This window comes from Otolemur garnettii, unplaced genomic scaffold (assembly GCF_000181295.1).
Source record: "Otolemur garnettii isolate 467f Iridium unplaced genomic scaffold, OtoGar3 scaffold00056, whole genome shotgun sequence".
Lineage (NCBI taxonomy): Eukaryota > Metazoa > Chordata > Mammalia > Primates > Galagidae > Otolemur > Otolemur garnettii.
The window spans coordinates 8011811-8028416 of record NW_003852451.1 but is presented as its reverse complement, the minus strand read 5'-3'; the positions used below and the strand labels follow the sequence as shown (position 1 = coordinate 8028416).

At 45.4% G+C, this 16606-nt stretch overlaps 1 protein-coding gene across 1 annotated transcript in view; it reads left to right on the top strand.

Moving 5' to 3' along the window:
- The first annotated feature begins 2902 nt into the window (after window positions 1-2902).
- The window catches only part of FNDC1 (fibronectin type III domain containing 1), a 63763-nt gene continuing 50059 nt past the window's right edge, over window positions 2903-16606 (top strand). Inside the window, exons 1-3 of the mRNA XM_012806726.2 lie at window positions 2903-3089; window positions 5577-5663; window positions 6061-6129. Coding sequence (XP_012662180.1) covers window positions 2942-3089; window positions 5577-5663; window positions 6061-6129 — 304 coding nt within the window. The 5' untranslated portion in view covers window positions 2903-2941. The remainder of the gene's footprint in view (window positions 3090-5576; window positions 5664-6060; window positions 6130-16606) is intronic.

Sequence of the window (16606 nt, the reverse complement as noted above, 5' to 3'; positions counted from 1 at the left end):
CCGATGTGTGTCAGGGTAATAGTGGCTTCTTATGTTAATTATGTTTCGCTGGATACAGTCTTTGGTTTTCCAAAATCGGGGACAATTCTGAGGCCTATGAACTTCTGGACGAGTGAGGCTTCAAGAGAAGCTTCATTCCTGGAGCAGCTGTGTGGCTCTGGGCAGCTCACCTACCCTCTCTGTTCCTGGCCTTGGTGTCCTCACCTGTAATCTAGAGGGAGTAAATACTTCGCCGGTGTGTGTGATGAGCACCTCTGGCAGGTATGTTTAAGGGGCACATGGTTTAGACCCTCCACAGGCCCGTTTCCCATTCGTTTCACGCTCCCATTTCCACGTGTTTTGGAGCAGATGTATATCGTATGCCCTTTTTTCTAACAGACAAATGCTGGCCCAGGCAGTTGTTGAGTTGAGATGCACAGTTTCGTGGTATTTGGTCACTGGTGAGCAGAGAACAGATTCTTGCCTGAACATACTTGGAAACTCTGAGTAAGCAGATGAGATGACACGCCTCAGATGCTGGCAACTAGGGGCATTTTCCTCTTGCCCTTCTTCACTCGGTTCTTTTCGTGAGAGCTCCTTGATGGATTCGAATGGCTCTTCTGAGGCTGGGCTGATGCATCCATTTGAATGTGGATTCTCATGTGACTTAGAAATTATTCAATTCTGTGTCCAGGGATGCCTGCAAGGCATAGCCAGGAAGAACAATGGGTATATTTATAACTTATTCTTTTCCTGTATTGGTAATAACAGTAAATAGTTTTCTGGCCTGGGTAGCTGTGATGGAGTCACTAGTGCCCCATGACACTGTTGAGTTTCATAGGTCCTACCTTTCAGAAAGTCTGTTGATGGAACTTGAGGAGAGATCCTTAAGGGAGATTTGGAACTGGACTGTCAGGAAAAGTGCCATTCCCATATTCATTCATTCAGTTTCTTCCTTAGGGGAAACGTCCCACCATGAGCCCCTCGTGTGGTTTTTGGATGTCTTGTTTTGCTTCAACACACCTTTTGGTCAGTGTGAGATACTAGATTCCTGAGAATGATTCCTGGATTTTTTTGTGGGTAATGAAAATTAGAGGAGACAGGAGCGGTGCCTGTGGCTCAAAGGAGTAGGGCACTGGCCCCATATGCCAGAGGTGGTGGGTTCAAACCCAGCCCTGGCCAAAAACTGCAAAAACAAACAAACAAACAAAAAACAGAAAGAAAGAAAATTAGAGGAGACCCTATTGCTAACTTTAAATGCCCAGAACGTGATTGCTGGATTCCTGTGCTATCTTCATAGTCTTTCCAACTCAAATTTTTCCAGAGAACATTCAATTGCATTTCTCCATCACAGGCTCATGGAAGTGTCACACCTGGAGTCGGGGGGATGCTTTGTGGACTTTGGTCTGTGCCCATAGCCCAAAATGGAGATTCCTTTTTTTTTTTTTTTTTTTTTGAGGTAGAGTCTCACACTGTCACCCTGCGTAGAGTGCCACGACATCATAGCTCTCAGTGACCTCAAACTCCTGGGCTCCAGTAATCCTCTTGCCTCAGCTTCCCAACTAGCTGGGACTACTGGCACCTGCTATGATGCACAGCTAGTTTTTTTCTCCCTATTTTTAGTAGAGTTGGGGGGGGCTCTCTCTTGCTCAGACTTGTCTCAAACTCCTGAACTCAAGCAATCCACCTGCCTCGGCCTCATAGAATGCTATGATTACAGGTGTGAGCCACTGTGCCCAGCCCCAAATGGAGATTCTTTCCCTAATGCTGTGAAAATCTTCACGTTTGTGTGTGTGTGTTGTTTTTTTTTAATAATCTTGTCACTTTCTCTAAGGAGTTTTCTCCTTTGGTAATCATTTCACTATAGGGGCAGGGGGGCAGTTTTGGGAGGAGTGAGTGAGGTGTGTCAGAATCATCTGCGGTTATTCTGTTCAGATTTTTCATCCAATATTACAAGTGTATCCTAACCAATGCATGTGTCACCATGTACTTTCTCTTTTCCTTTTCTTCCTCCATGAGATTCTAAATTCATTTTTCTTAATGTTACTAAGTTCAAAGGTTTTTGGCTTCTTGTTTTTTTAGGTTACTTTTTCCCCCAGCTTGCTTTGCATCATTGACTAGTCAACTTCGGATCCAAGTCTGACCAAAATTTGTTTGACTATCGCTTGTATATTTAGCCTGTATTTATGTTACATTGTATATCAGTTGCATAGAGAGCTGAGAGATTTTGTTTGACAAAATGTTATGTTTTATTTTAGTAATTTAAAATACCAAGCATTTTTCTGAAACTCCCTAATTTAAGATAAAAATGTAATTGTGCTTCTAACTTGTTTTTCTTCTGGAACAAAATTATGAAAACATTTACATTAGTTATATGCGGATAAAACTGGAGTTCTTTCTCTCTGTTAAGCTGTTGATGAACTTGGTTTGTCATCTTTGTGGACACAGATGCTTCTGTTATCTCACTGAGAATACTGTGGACATTCTTCCTCATCAGGACAGTTTTACGTCGTTTGTATCAGGGTTGTTTTGAGGATTGTCCAACTGCATCATTAAAATACTAAGAATTTATTTAATATAGGGCTGCATCTGGAGAGTATGTCAAATTACTGAGTTGTTATTCGTGCACTAGCAAGACAATGTAATCAAGCCAGAGAACGCCTAATGTTTATTTTGATTTGTTGCCCTTTTGGTTTAAATTTACCACCCACAGTTAGCCAGAATACACAAAACCTGTGGGTTTAGTGTAGGTTTTGCTATCACTCTGTAAAGATGTGCAGACATATCGTACTTAATGCCTTTAGGCTCAAATGCATCAGATGTCATTTACTTTTCTGCTGACAATATCAGAAAACATGAAATTCATCTTCCTAATCTGCTATTGCCATAAGTTGATAGCTGTGCTGTTTGCGTAGTTGACCACCCACTGAAGCCAAGGCACGTGAAACTGCAGCCCACCAAAATGGGCCTGAAAGTCACATGGGACCCACCCAAAGATGCCTCCAGTAGACCTGTGGAGCATTACAACATTGCCTATGGGAAGTCACTGAAAAGTCTTAAATACATCAAGGTGAATGCGGAGACATACTCCTTCCTTATTGAGGATGTGGGTAAGTGACCCTGTGATCTCGCTGTCACAGAATTAGCTGTTCACCAGGATGCTCAGTTACATTCTTAGGGTGACTGTTTGTGAGGCAAAGGATGGCTGGACTTGAGGGAACTTGTGGTTCTTTGGGAAGGGGTACCCAAGTTCAGAGGCTTTCCTCAGGAGGCTATCACTTGACAGCCTTCACCTTGCCACTGGGCTTCCCCATCGGTGCACTTGAACTCAAGTGGTCCTCTCTCCCCACTGATGTAGCCAACAATTTTTAATTCCTGAATGTGCTCTTGGAAAGTATGCTGACCTTTTTTTGTCTTATAGGAACTTGACTAATAGACAACTTGGCAGGCTAATCTAGAGACTTCTAACTTAGTTTACAGTCAGTGGTTGCTCAAGTCCTATGTCCCCATCAAGGTGTGTGGAATAGGTTATGCTTAGCCACATCTGATTAAAGGTGTGACATTTCTCCCTGTCTAAATTTAATTTTAATTTGATTCTGGAAGTTTGGAACATTTTAGATCTTGCCTCCATCCGTATCTTCATGAGAGTGCAGATGTAGGTGGTTTTGGACTTGGGATCTGAGCTGGTCTCTGGATCCTCCATCTTCTATTTTGGTTCCAGTATCCTGAAACTCCATGTATTCTGCTATCATGTGGTGGCCTGACCTTACTTTGGGTCATAAGGAAGTAACAGAAGTCAGCATGTGGAAAACTAGGTCTCCCTTGCCATGTGGGCGTTTTGATCCTTACAAGGGTGTTCAACCTTGGCCTTCGGGGCACATGTGGATTATATGAGGACTATTTTGCTTATCTCTGGTGTCAGATATCACAAAAATTATGCATAGATTTTTTTTGGATTATCAGCTTTCGTTAATGTTTGTGTACTTAACGTGTGGCCCAAGATAGTTTGTCCTCTTCCAGTGTGGCCCAGAGAAGCCAAAAGGTTGGACACCCCTCCCAGGGGCTCAGCTCATGGCTGCTCAGTACCCGTCCCCCAGCCGTGGCCCACCTCACTCCTTCCACCTCCTGGGTTTGATATTATGCTTCCTGCATGACAGAATAGGAAGTGTATAAAAGGGAGACTTCCTTCCTCTCGGCTTCAGCCAAATGTACATTTCTCAGAGTCTATCCTGCATCAGTGTAGCCCCCGAGTTCCTCTGAGCCCAGCTGGGAGGTTAATGGGGAGTCTATAGGCCGAGGCATGAGCAAGGTCCTATTTGTTTGCTCAGACCTTGGGTTGTCATAAGTGCTGCAGAGAAGAAAAACATGTGGAAAGAGGGGCCCAGAACTCCCTGAAGAACAGACAGTGTCTCCTAAGCAGCCTTCTCACCGGCTAACCGTATGGGAGGCAGAGACATGTGGATTAAATTGCTTTGAAATACAAACACGAGGGAATGAGGAGGTGTCTGGCGAAGCCCAGTTTTGCATTCTGCCTGATTGTAGCGGTCTCTCAATTAGTGTGGCAAACCCTTAGTGCCCCAGGTCCTGCCCTAGTCAGACAGAAGTCATACCAGTCTTGATCACAGGTCACAGCAGGCCCCCAGATGGTGTCAGCCCAGCTGCAGGTCCTGGGCCTCTGCTGTTAAAGGAAGGCTCCTTGTTTCGAGAAGCATCATTATCATTACTGCCCTGGATAGAACTTACCTCTTTAATTATTGTTTCTTGCCTGAAATGCCCACAAACTTCCATCTCTTCAAGGAAATTGGCACCTTCACTTACCAGTTACAAGATCATGATTCATTTCAAGGAAAACCAGCACAATTGGAGTTCTGCTTTTTGAAACTCCAGGTTCGGGATACACTCCCTTTGTGACGTGGTGTTCTGGTTTCCTTTCTTATCTCAACAGCTCCAGGAGCTCAGCCAAAGAGACCTCTGCTGCTTGACGTTGGCCCCTACATGATTAGCGTTTCCAAGATTCTAGGAAATATTTTTTCTAGATTTTTGTTGAAATGGTCAAAAACAACATGCAGATAGAGTAAGGGGTACATTTTATTGTGAGAAAGAGAACATTTCATGGAGCTTTAACATATTGCAGTGAAGATTTCCCATGTGCTGAATTTATGAGTTACACTGACATTTCTGATTATCTTCTGGAGATTTCCATGTGGAGCTTCTGCAGGGGCATGTCACTCAGAGTTACTGACAGCAGTGTTCAAGCATGTATTTATTGGACAGTGTGTTTCTACTTCCTATATCGATTTCATGTTAAAAATTGCAAAATCTCTTTTTGTGGACTGCTTTTGAATCTAGGCTTATTACACATGCCACCTACTTTGTACTAAGTGAAGTTCATGTTCTTTGGGTCAGGTGTGTTTCAGTTATATGAGAAGAATGTATGTGATTTTAATAAAAAAAGAGAGAAAGCTATTATTGAGCTTGTCACTTAACTCAGATTTCATATTTAGTTATAAATTGGTATAAGGAAGATGGCTAGTGAGTCAAATTGTGTCATCCCTGGAAATTTGAAACGGTGGCTTGATACGAACCATATGTTTCAGAGCCGGGGGTAGTGTACTTTGTGCTGGTTACTGCAGAAAACCACAATGGAGTCAGCCGTCCAGTGTACAGAGCTGAAAGCCTACCTGGTAAGTCTTCTCTAGTATTGAAGGCTGGAGTTTTGTTACTTAGATTGGGAGAGACAGCCCTCCTTGCTTGTTCAGGTCAATATACATTTAGAATTATTAAAGAATTCCTGAACAAGAACTTGTTATATTTGTAAAACAAAGAAAGACAGAAAAGGAGAAGAGATTTATCCTTTCTTTTAAAATAGCTTCAGTGTGGGTTATTAGTATTTTGCCTGAACTTTCTGAATACTCATTGGAGTAAACTCTGCAAGAGATCAAAACTATGTATTGTCACAAAGCTTAGGTGTCCCGAGTGACTGCTGAAAAGATCACTTCACTGTGTGCTAGGGATGCACTGAAATGTGGAAAGTCCCATAGTCCTCGTTTCTAACTATCAAGTTGCATTTCCCTAATCTAGGAGGTGAATGGATCAAGATTGATGGTTTTCCCATCAAGGGTCCAGGACCATTTAATGAAACCGTCACAGGTACTACTCGCTCATTCGTGTGAGATCCATGTCTTCACTGAAGCGACACCTCGCAAGAGGGTTGTGCTTCTGTCACACACATGCTCACAAACCTCTGTCGAGTTCCCATCGTGAACTAACACACGTGCCACACAGTCCTGGTCCATGTGTCCTGCGCCTGGGGAGCCAGGCTGCAGCCACCGTTGCTCATTGTTCACCATTCTTTCATGTTCTCTCGTGGGGAAGTGTCTGTGTCTACATCTGGGATCTTGTCACCCTGTTAACAGGCAAATATGGTGGTTGAGATGGCAGTACTGGCCTGATCGGGATCCTTACAGCTCTTTTGCCTGTGAATGGCAGAAATGAATGGGACTCACAAAACAGTGGCTTTCATTAGCTAATACGTTGCATCATGGCTTGCTTTTTCTTACAACCTTGGGGTATTTTACAAGTAGGTGTTATGTTGGATAATCTGCCTTCCATCTCTGCTCCATATTTGTGTATCTGTGTGTTTGATCATTTGGATGTTGGTGTTGTCTGGTCACATTGTTTTATTTATTGAGAGAAATGTTGATATTTCTCATGTGTTTCTTAAATATATTTAATGAAAGGTGAAAAAGATGATGTAAAATGAGTGCAGTTATTCCAAAGTGTGGTTGAGTGATGTCCCCAAAGCAATATGGTGTGGATCTCTGTTTTATTTTCATGCACTGTGTGTTTAAATATCTCAATCTGATGTTATTGTTAAGATAAAGGTGAGTATGTGACAACAACTATCTTAAATCTGCTTTTCACACCAGATTTGATGGGTGTAGGCAGTTTTCAAAGTCCCTACTATGTAAAAAGAAGTGGAAAAACAAAACAATCAGAAAAGGAAACTGGCTTTGGGGGAGAGGTGATGTGTTCTTGTTCAAATGCACTGGACTTAAGGGGCCATGGGGTGTTGCAATGGAAATGCCTTGTAGGTGATTCGAGAAGAGAGAATGGAAGTTGGAAGAGGGAAGTAAGAGCAAGGAGGGCATAGGGGTCACGCCATCAAGGAAGAGGTGAAGTAGAAGGTGCGCCAGTGGGTGGGGGAAGAGCTGAGGTCGGCTCAAATGGTGGGAAACAGTGACAGTCAAACGATCAAGAAGTTAGCACACCTAGAAAAGTGTGCTGGTTAACCCCGGGAGGCACACATGTGGACAGACACACATGAACTTTCTACTGGCGGATGTTTGTGCCTTGTGTTTGAATCTCCTATTTTGTGTTTAAAATGACCATTTTGTTTTTATATTCTTCCTGACAAAGTATTCTGCATAATGGTAGTTTTAGAACAAGTAGTTTTTTTAACTTTTTCATAAATAATTTCATATGCCTTCTTTAATGGAAACATGCGTGTGTGTGTGTGTGTGTGTGTGTATGAGAGAGAGAGAGACCTTTCTCAGTGAGCAAGCAGAAATCCTGGGGCTGAGGGATCAGAGGTAATCATGTTCCAGCTCATTATTGGTTTCGTGTACTGTGAGGTTATTTAACCTCTCTGCAGAAGCCTCTGCAGCCTTAGTGCCAAAATATTTTGCTATAATATCTGATGCTCCATTTGTCATGTATAAAAGGGCACTAAAAGAAATTGTTGGCTGAAATGAGTTATGGCATATGATATAAAGCAGAACTTAAAAATACTCATGAATATCTAGTATGCACAGACCAGGTTGAAATGCTCCAGGAAAAAGGGAAAAAAAACTTATGAGAAATTATTGATAATGTATCTATACCCTTTTACGAGGCTTGGGAAATATGCTGCTATTACTGCTGAGAAATGGTCAAATAGATGATATTCTTGTCAAACAAGACAAGTATTCAGAATTCCATCTCTGTATAGAGGAAGGGATTTGCCCTTAAAGCTTCAGAAATCAGCATCCGTGCCTGGCACGAGGCCCAGAGGGGTTCACTTCAGCACCCTGCCGTTGGGCAGCTCATGTGCTTCCAGTGTTTTGTTTTAAACCAGCAGAAAACCCATTCCTTTATGCTGCTGGAAACAATGGTTTCATTTCAAATTCCAGAAGGTTTTCTTTTGGTGGCTTAGATCTATCTCAACGGTATTGTTTACCTAAAAATATAGGGTTTTAAGTAGTTTATTCATTCTGGGACAGGTCTTGGTGCCAGGGGTGCAAGACAGACAAGGGCTCACCTTAGTGAAACTTAGAGTCTCATGGAAAAGAAAGACGACAAACATGTAAGCAAAAAATGATGGAATAATTTTTTAGTTTGCTGGGACCGCCATTAAATACCGACACCGAGTGGTTTAAACAACCAAAAAAATTTTTTTTTCTCATGGTTTTAGAGTCTAGAAGTCCAAAGCAAGGTTTGGTTTCTCCTGAGGCCTCTCTCCTGGCCTCGCAGGTGATGGCTTCTCGCTGTGTCCTCACGGGGTCTTTTCTCTGTTCTTGTGCGCACTCCTTGTCTCTCCTGGGTCTTAATCTCTTTTCATAAGGACACCTGTCAGAATGGATTAGGGTCCGTCCTAATGACCTCACTTTAACTCAGTCCCTTCTTTAAAGGCCCCATCTCCAAATAGTCACATCTGAGGTTCTGGGTTAGGAACTCAAAATATGAATTTTGTGGGGACACAATAAAGCTTGTAATGTAATCATATATTACTCAAAAAAATAAACAGCACCCTGATACACAGAATAAGTGGGCGGAGTGAGGGTTTGGGAGGCCCACGATGGTGGTACCAAGCTGAGACCACAGAGAGCGAAGCCACAGGAGGAAAAGGAAGCACATGCCAGAGGGTCCTAGGGGTTGGGCAGGACTCATGTGATCCTCAGACTGGTCATTTGTCCAGGTACAAATACTCTCAGGACTCAGAAAATGACAGGACTGAGCCAAAACGCGACTCCAGGCCAGAAGCTTTGGCTTCCCATCGTGAAGCTCATCTCGTATCTCTCAGTCAGGAGGTTCCTTTGTCTTTAATGTAGAACCCCTCTTGTTGGGATATGAACCCATGTCATCCTCTCCTGTCACCAGGGAAGACAAGTCACACATCTGTCCCCTTACTGGAAGGCTGTTATTTAGCTTTTTTGCAGACTCTTTTCTGCAAGGTATCTTAGCTTTTTCCTACAGATGGATCTGGGTAACTGGCCTCAGGGTCAGGACAGAGACACACTGGGGCTTGGGACACAGACACATTCCAACTCTGCTACCAACCAGTCAAGGGCTCTCGACGGGGCTGAGAGCTTTCATGCAACTCTTCATCTGAAAAACAGTGTTAGTTTTGGTTTATTTCAGCTCTGCCTGGGATTGTATCTATTTAATAATTTTTAGGGTTTTCTAAAAATTTAGTTCCTTTGTGCTTTTCTCAAGCTCTGGAGCCTAAGCTAGGACTGAAATCAAGGTCTGGTTTGTGTCTTTTACTGTGTTTATGTTATAGTTGGTGAAGCTTGCTCATTGTTTGAACAGTTAAATAGCAGCTTGGACTCAAGTTCAGCATAGGCCTCACAGTTGCCCCTGGGCATTTGCAGCCAACGCTGGCGTGATACTCACCTGTGCGCTCCCTAGTCCTGGTCTTCTTACTGTCACCCACCAACCGCCAAGTTGCTCCTTAGGGCCAGCAGCATGTGGCACTTGGCACGTAGTATCTCTCCACTCCAGGCATCCATGACGACAGCCCATTGGTTGTTCTCACCTGGTTTTTACCTGCCAGCTCCTGTCACTGAGTGGGAGTTAGAGACAGAGCCACTCCCTTCCATGGGATCACGGATTCCCTGTTTGATGACTGTCATCTTCCTCCTCCAATGCTCTGGTGCCATAAGCTTGCTCTCAGGCCTTTTCAGGCTTTGGACCTGCGCACCCTTTCCAGTTGCAAGGTCCACCCAGCCCCTGCTTGCTGCTTCTTACTTCACCTGGACCCCATCATCCACACCACACTCCTGCAGGCCAGCCCTATCTTTGAGCTGCCTCTCTGCCTGCTCAGTGCCCTGCCCTGCCCCCCCAATGTGTCAGAACCAAGCTGATCTTCAGTATTAAAGCTCACCAGAGTCAGTTTCCTCCCTTCTCCAGGTCCTCTGGGCTGCCTGGTGAGCATCCTGTGAGTACGGACTCAGTTTCCTTTCTCCTTCCACGACGGCCAGTCCAGGTGTTGCCACTTGCTGCAGCTCCTTTCTTGGCCTGGGTTCCGCTCACTTCTAGCAGGTGACCTTGCTTCCTGCTTCTCTGCAGAGAGGGAGTTTCAGCTGTCATCCCTCGTCTTCCTTCTCCTGACTTCTAACCTCACTGCTCCCTTTCCTCCCCCAGGCTGTGACGGAAGGCTGTTGTCAACTTCTCTTTAAGGCTGAGCTGTATACGCGAGCGTCTTTGAAAGCAGGATTAGACCATAGGGCAGGTCTGGGGTCCCATTCATCTTTGGACCCCTCCCAGTGCCTGCCTAAAAAGTTGACACCTGCTGTCGACCAAATTATTTGACCCCAAAACAATGAAACTGCAAACTCATGAAAAACCAAAGTTTAGCATCTTTTTCTTACCTAGCACTCGTTTCATGGGAAATACCTCCAGGTCTTGAGACACGGATGCCTAAAGCACGCATTTTAGTCTTTTCTATCAGTATTTTATTGAAATGAGCACAAATTTCAGGTATATTTTCTTGTCAGTTTGTTTACTTAAATATGTTTGATGTGGAAGGTAAAAACTCTAAGCCTACTGTCTTGAGATGGCTCTTTCCCTAATTTGTTGACTTAAGAGCATAATTCACCCACCAAACCATGATCTCACCACTGCTCACCTCTGAACGCAGTGGCTGGGCCTCAGGCTCAGGCCACCACTAGCACACAGGTGGCAGCAGCCCCTGTCTTCTCAGCACCGGGGACTTCTCAGCTGGGAAATGATAAGACTTAGCCAGAAAGTTCTGTGTCCCTTTCTAAGAACCTTCTTTGGTTATAAAGGAAACCTTAGAAGGTTCTAAGGTTCCTTTCAGCTTTGAAAATTTTCGAATATGTGATGCAAAGTGGGTCGACTCTGCCACTTCTGATGAATGATGCTAAGGGTCGTGAGCAATTGGAGACCATTTATATTGAGGACAAATGATGGTTTTCCACTTGCTGTACCCGTGGGGCTGCTCCGCACCAGATTTGGGTGTAAAGTGTACCCCAATTCAAAATTATGGGATTAATTATGAATCAAAGACTGTCTTCTTTTCAGAACCAGTTTTCAATTGAAGTCTTTGGTCAGTGGGGATTATAATAATGCCTGTGGCATTATTTCCTCAGTAGCTTTCTCACTGGTTATGAATTTCATTAAGTATGTACTTTGCGGGGAAGATGTTTCTGGCCTGGGCGGAGCTTTGATTTCCTCGTCTTTGTATCTCAAGAGCCCAGGACGTTTGTGCAGTCGGGGCTCAGGGGCTGTGCCGTGGCAGAGGGGTGGCATTAACAAGGGCTCTGAGGTGCCTAAGAGGATCAGGGTCACCTGTGTAGTTCAGCATGATTTGTGTAGGGGCAGGGTCCTGGGCATGCCAGTTTGCTGGCCACACGATGGCTCTGCCATTAATCAGAGGTCCCATTTCTTACCTTCTGCTACTTTGAGGGGCTGGGGTTTCTGGTTGGAGTTCCTCAGGCTGGCTGGTCTGTGGCGATGAGGGCTTGTGCAGACAGATCTGAAGGCACACGGCCCTGTGACTGGCACCTGCACCCTGGGGCTTGGCTCTCTTTATCCCAGTGCCTGTTTCAAAACCGCCTCTCATGAGGGAATGTGGTTAGACTTCACCAATCGTACAGCTGTTCTTTAGTGACAAAGAAGAGGTAAGTGGTTTGTGTGTGGAGCTTTTTGACTTCATTAAGCCAGATGTCCTGGGGAGGGTTGAAAGCCTCAGAGGTTCTAACCCTCCCCCAAAAACGCCAGGGAAGGGAGTGATCTGGCTGATGGGGACAGGTGACAGTGTGAGCAGCCTTTTCCTACAGTGGGACTGACACCAGCATTTTGTGGTATGTCAGTGCAGTTTCTTCCGAACCCACATGTCCATGAAAGGCCCTCTTAGGAGGTCAGATGAGTGCTTGTCTCAGAGGCAGGTGAGCGGCCACTCCCAGCATGAGGTCTGGGGCTCTGGAGAGATGGGGTGTCCCCACCTGCCTGACCTCACATGAGGAAATTGCTGACTTGTTTTTCCCTCCTGGAAGAACCTACAGCAGTTTATTAGAACCTCATGTTTCTGATGAGGCTGGCACTTTGGAGCCCAGATGCCACTTTCTGACTGATACCCACCTTAGGCTTTTCTTTGAATGTCTCTGAGACAAGGAGGGCAGGCCTGGGAGTGTGACACCTTCAAAGAGGGGTGCAGCTGCTCATGTAAGATCCTCGTCAAGTCATGTTACCTTTTATTTTAAAGCAAGCACACCCAACAAAATATTAGGGAGTGGTCTACAAAATTCCATTGCAATTTTGAGATAAAAATTAAGATTGCAGTGCTTCCAGGAATGGTGTTCATTCTCTTTGTTATTACGTAAACTTGACTACAAATCTGAGGAAAACTTTGGTAGGTGCTAACATGACCCCGCACAGGTTCTGTGAAACAGACAGACAAAGCAAACTGGTGGAGACCCAGTGGTCCCGGCTGGCGTGAAGGATGTGCTCTCTATTCCAGACAGTCCTGCCAGATTTCGAGTACCGTGCCTGGCCACACACATGCCGGCGGCCCCCTCTGACGACACGTCCCTCTCTCGACTCTGTCCTGTAGCATGGCCTGTGGCTTCCCCGCATGATGATAGCAGACGTCACGTGGAATCTGGACAGCAGGAAGGTGGAAGTACAGGACACTGGACACTTGCTCTGGGCAGCTGGATTCTTGAGCTGAAGGCACTTAGGTTGTTCGCTCTGTTTCAAAGTTAGATTAAATGCTTTATGAGGGCTCTTTGGGCCTCCACAAGCTGTAACATTATCATATTTGGCATTGATTAGCTCAGGGGAGGTCAAGGTTCTTTTTTGCCTTTCGTTTTCTTTTCTCTTTTCATCCTTTTGTTCTTTTAAGACCTTCTCTCTTTTGTCAGCCCCTGAATATGCCTCGAAGATTTGCTGACTCCAGATGAGCTGAAGGGTGCTCGGCCAGCGGCACCAAAGGTCTCAGGATGTGCCCAGGTTGTGCTAGTTTTCTCCGCAGTGCTCTGCCTGCTGCCCAGGACAAGTCGGCTGCCAGGCCACTGCTGTGGCTGACCAGGTCCTCGCTCTTCGTCAGAGGGCCTTTCTTCTAAGCACTAGGCACACCTGGGAGTTCAAGGGGAATAGGGCAGTGAGTAGGTTCCTGATGGGACAGTGGCTCCGACCTCCCCTGCAGAGCAACCATGTCCTCAGGAGTTTGCTGACATGTCCTGTGAGGGGGTGTGCTGAAGTGTCCTGGGGGGGGGTTCCTGGAGTTGCATGCTGGATCCTTCAACCGAGGTGCTGGGGAGACACCAAGAGGCCCTTCTCCCAGAGTTGGCTCTGCGCTCATGCCCCACGCAGCTACTGGAGACATCAACTCTGTGACCTCTGTGACCTCTGCGAGCTCCCGGGGGGGGGGGCGAGGTGGGAGAGCTGGGGCTGCAGGTCCAGTCCCTGCGCAGCGCTGACTGCTGTCTGGGGCTGACAATTCCCTTTCCCCTTCCTGAACCTCACTTTCTTTGTCTGTCAATGTGTTGCTATCGGTCATTGTGAAAATGTATGCAACCTGCCTTGTACCTGGGTAGATCCAATAAATGCTGAGGGTGGCAGCTCGCTGACAGATACTCTGCCAAAATAAAGACATAAGATTCCCTTTCTCCTTCTTATTGTTAAGTAGCTGGACCTGTCTGAATATTACAAAAACTCAGTAAGTAAATATTTAAGAGAATTGAAGTTATTTATTGGAGAGGAAAATATGGCATCACAGAGAGACTTCAGAGTAAGCACTGTAGATATCGGGTGTGCAGAAGGGAGCTTTGTGCATCAGTTTTCAAAGGTCTCTCAGGAAGATGATGTGTCAGAACTTAACTAGGAAGGACGAGCCTGTGGCAGACGCAGGTTGGCAAGGCCTTTGCTCAGCTGGCCCACCTTGGAGATGTCAGGCACACTGGGCCTGGGGCTGGCTGTGGTCAGGGGATTCAGATGCCGAGTATGACCCATGGGGCGTCTCCCAGCCCATCCCAGAGCTCTCAGCTGGCCTTCACTGACCCCCACACATTGTCCCTCCCCTTCCTTTTTCTTCCAGACCCACTCTCTCTTCCTTATCATGCGAACCTCTCAGGAGCACGCAGAGGCCTGGCATCTCACCCGGTGCTGGGGAGGCGGGAGACTAGGGCACATTTTCACAGCCCTCAGGCGCTCCCCGTGCACACTGGGATCTGGTGCAGACAGCTGGACTCCCTCCCTCCTGAGTCAGTGTCCATGGCTCCACTGAAGGCTGATGTTTGGGGATGGTGGGAAGCTGCCTGAGGTGAACACACAGGCCTGCTCTTTCAGGCCACAGGATCAGGGCCATCTTTGTGAAGGCACCGGTCAGCACTGGGGCATCACATTGGTAACTGGACAAACCAGACAAACCATGGGCTCGTCCCTGCTGTGGTGCAAGTAATTCCTCACGTTCTGCTGGACAGTAAGAAGCCCTGAAAGCCAAGACTTGGACCAAGAAAAAGTGATCACTAGACAGCAGAAAGTATACATGCTTTACACCCGAGAAGAGCGAGACTTAGAGTAATAGATGATTGTTAAACATCAGTGAAGGTGATGAATAACGCTCTCAGTTCATGGTGCAAGAAAAGTCGTCTGGATACAGACAGCCTTGTATTTGAAAAGATGTTCAACATACAGGGTGTTTGGCGATAAGCTCTGTCTTCTGCTCACATCTGGTTCATCGAACACGTTCTTTAGTGCCCCTGTGGGCAAGGCATCATGGTAAGCTCCGTGATACACTCGTGGCGCCCTTCCTCAGGGGTCTGCACACTCAGGTACTGAATATAATGAGTGAGAGATTTCATTTTTGTCATGGCTGCCAATCTAACTAAGTGTGCTTAATACAGTATGTGCCGGGGACAGCACTGAGTGCTGTGTGTGGTTGCATCACAAAACCTGGCACGCTGTGCACTGTTTTATAGAAGAAGAAGTAGAAGTTTGGGGAGAATTTGAAAAGTCACATAGCCAGTAAGGAAGAGACTTGATTCAGACTTTGACTTTAGAGCAGTGATTCTCAACCTGTGGGTTGTGATCCCTTTGGGGGGTCTCCTACATATCAGATATTTACATTATAATTCATAACAGTAGCAAAATTACAGTTATGAAGTAGCAATGAAAATAATTTTATGGTTGGGGGTCACCACAACATGAGGAACTGGATTAAAGGGTGGCAGCATTAGGAAGGTTGAGAACCACTGCTTTAGAGCCTGTGTAAGCTCAGTTCAGAAGCTAACCAGTTTAGTTAGCGGACAATTTTAAGTGGGCAAAACATCGTGTTGAATTTGGGATTTTTTTCTTTGTGAAAAGAACAGATTTTGATTCTGTACAATTTAAGGATATTTGCTAATTTGGAAAGCTCATGATATAAATCAGAAATGTTCCAATCCTGACTGGCTTCCTGGTCTTTCCTACAATCAGATGATTGCTTGGCCCAGCTTACGTGCCAAGTGGGCGATGTGTGGTTCATTGCTGCAGGCTTCTCCCATCAGCCAGTTCTGAGTATGAGTTACCCGAGCGAGTCGGTCAGGAGCCATTGAGGGAACGTGTTCTGTCCGGTTTGAAATATAGTCAGCACTGGAGGATGTGAGCTCCATTACTTGTGGCAGTTATGACGTTCTGTTTTCAAGATAAAAGACTTTCAGAGATTTATTAGAAAATTTCAGAAGGCTTTGGTGAGGCTATCACATACAACTTAGAGAAAACACTTAAGTAATTTAATTGCAAATGAATTTGAACCATATGGACAGTTTTCTTAACGTGTACTTCAACTTAGAAGGGGATTAGCCATTGGCATGGTGGCTCATGCCTGTAATCCTGGCACTTTGGGAAGATTGCTTGAGCCCAGAATTCGAGAATTCCAGACTAGCTTGAGCAACATGACAGATGCCATCTCTAAAAAAGAAAAGTAGAAGAAGAAATCATCCCGACGTGGTGGTGCACACTCGTCTCAGCTACCAACTTCCTCGGGAGACTAAGGCAGGAGCGTGTGAGTTTGAGGTTGCAGTGAGCTGGGATGATGCCACTGCATTCTGGTCTGGGCGACAGAGTGAGACCTTATCTCAAAACAAAACAAAACCTGAAGAGGATTAGCAAATGATCTAGCAAACATTTTTGATGGTATATCTCACCCCAAGTGTTAAAGGACTTTTCAAAATACATGAAAAAATGTGGTTGACTTTTCTAAACCCAGAAATTTGGAAGAGAGATGATCGTGTTTGGAGGGATGACACTGTCACTCCACTCTGTGGTTTTCACCAAGACATGAGCTCCATGTTGTCGTGAGGACATTTATCCTCTGGCCATCTTTGGCAAAGTCCTCATGTCATGTGCTGCCCACTGAGTTACT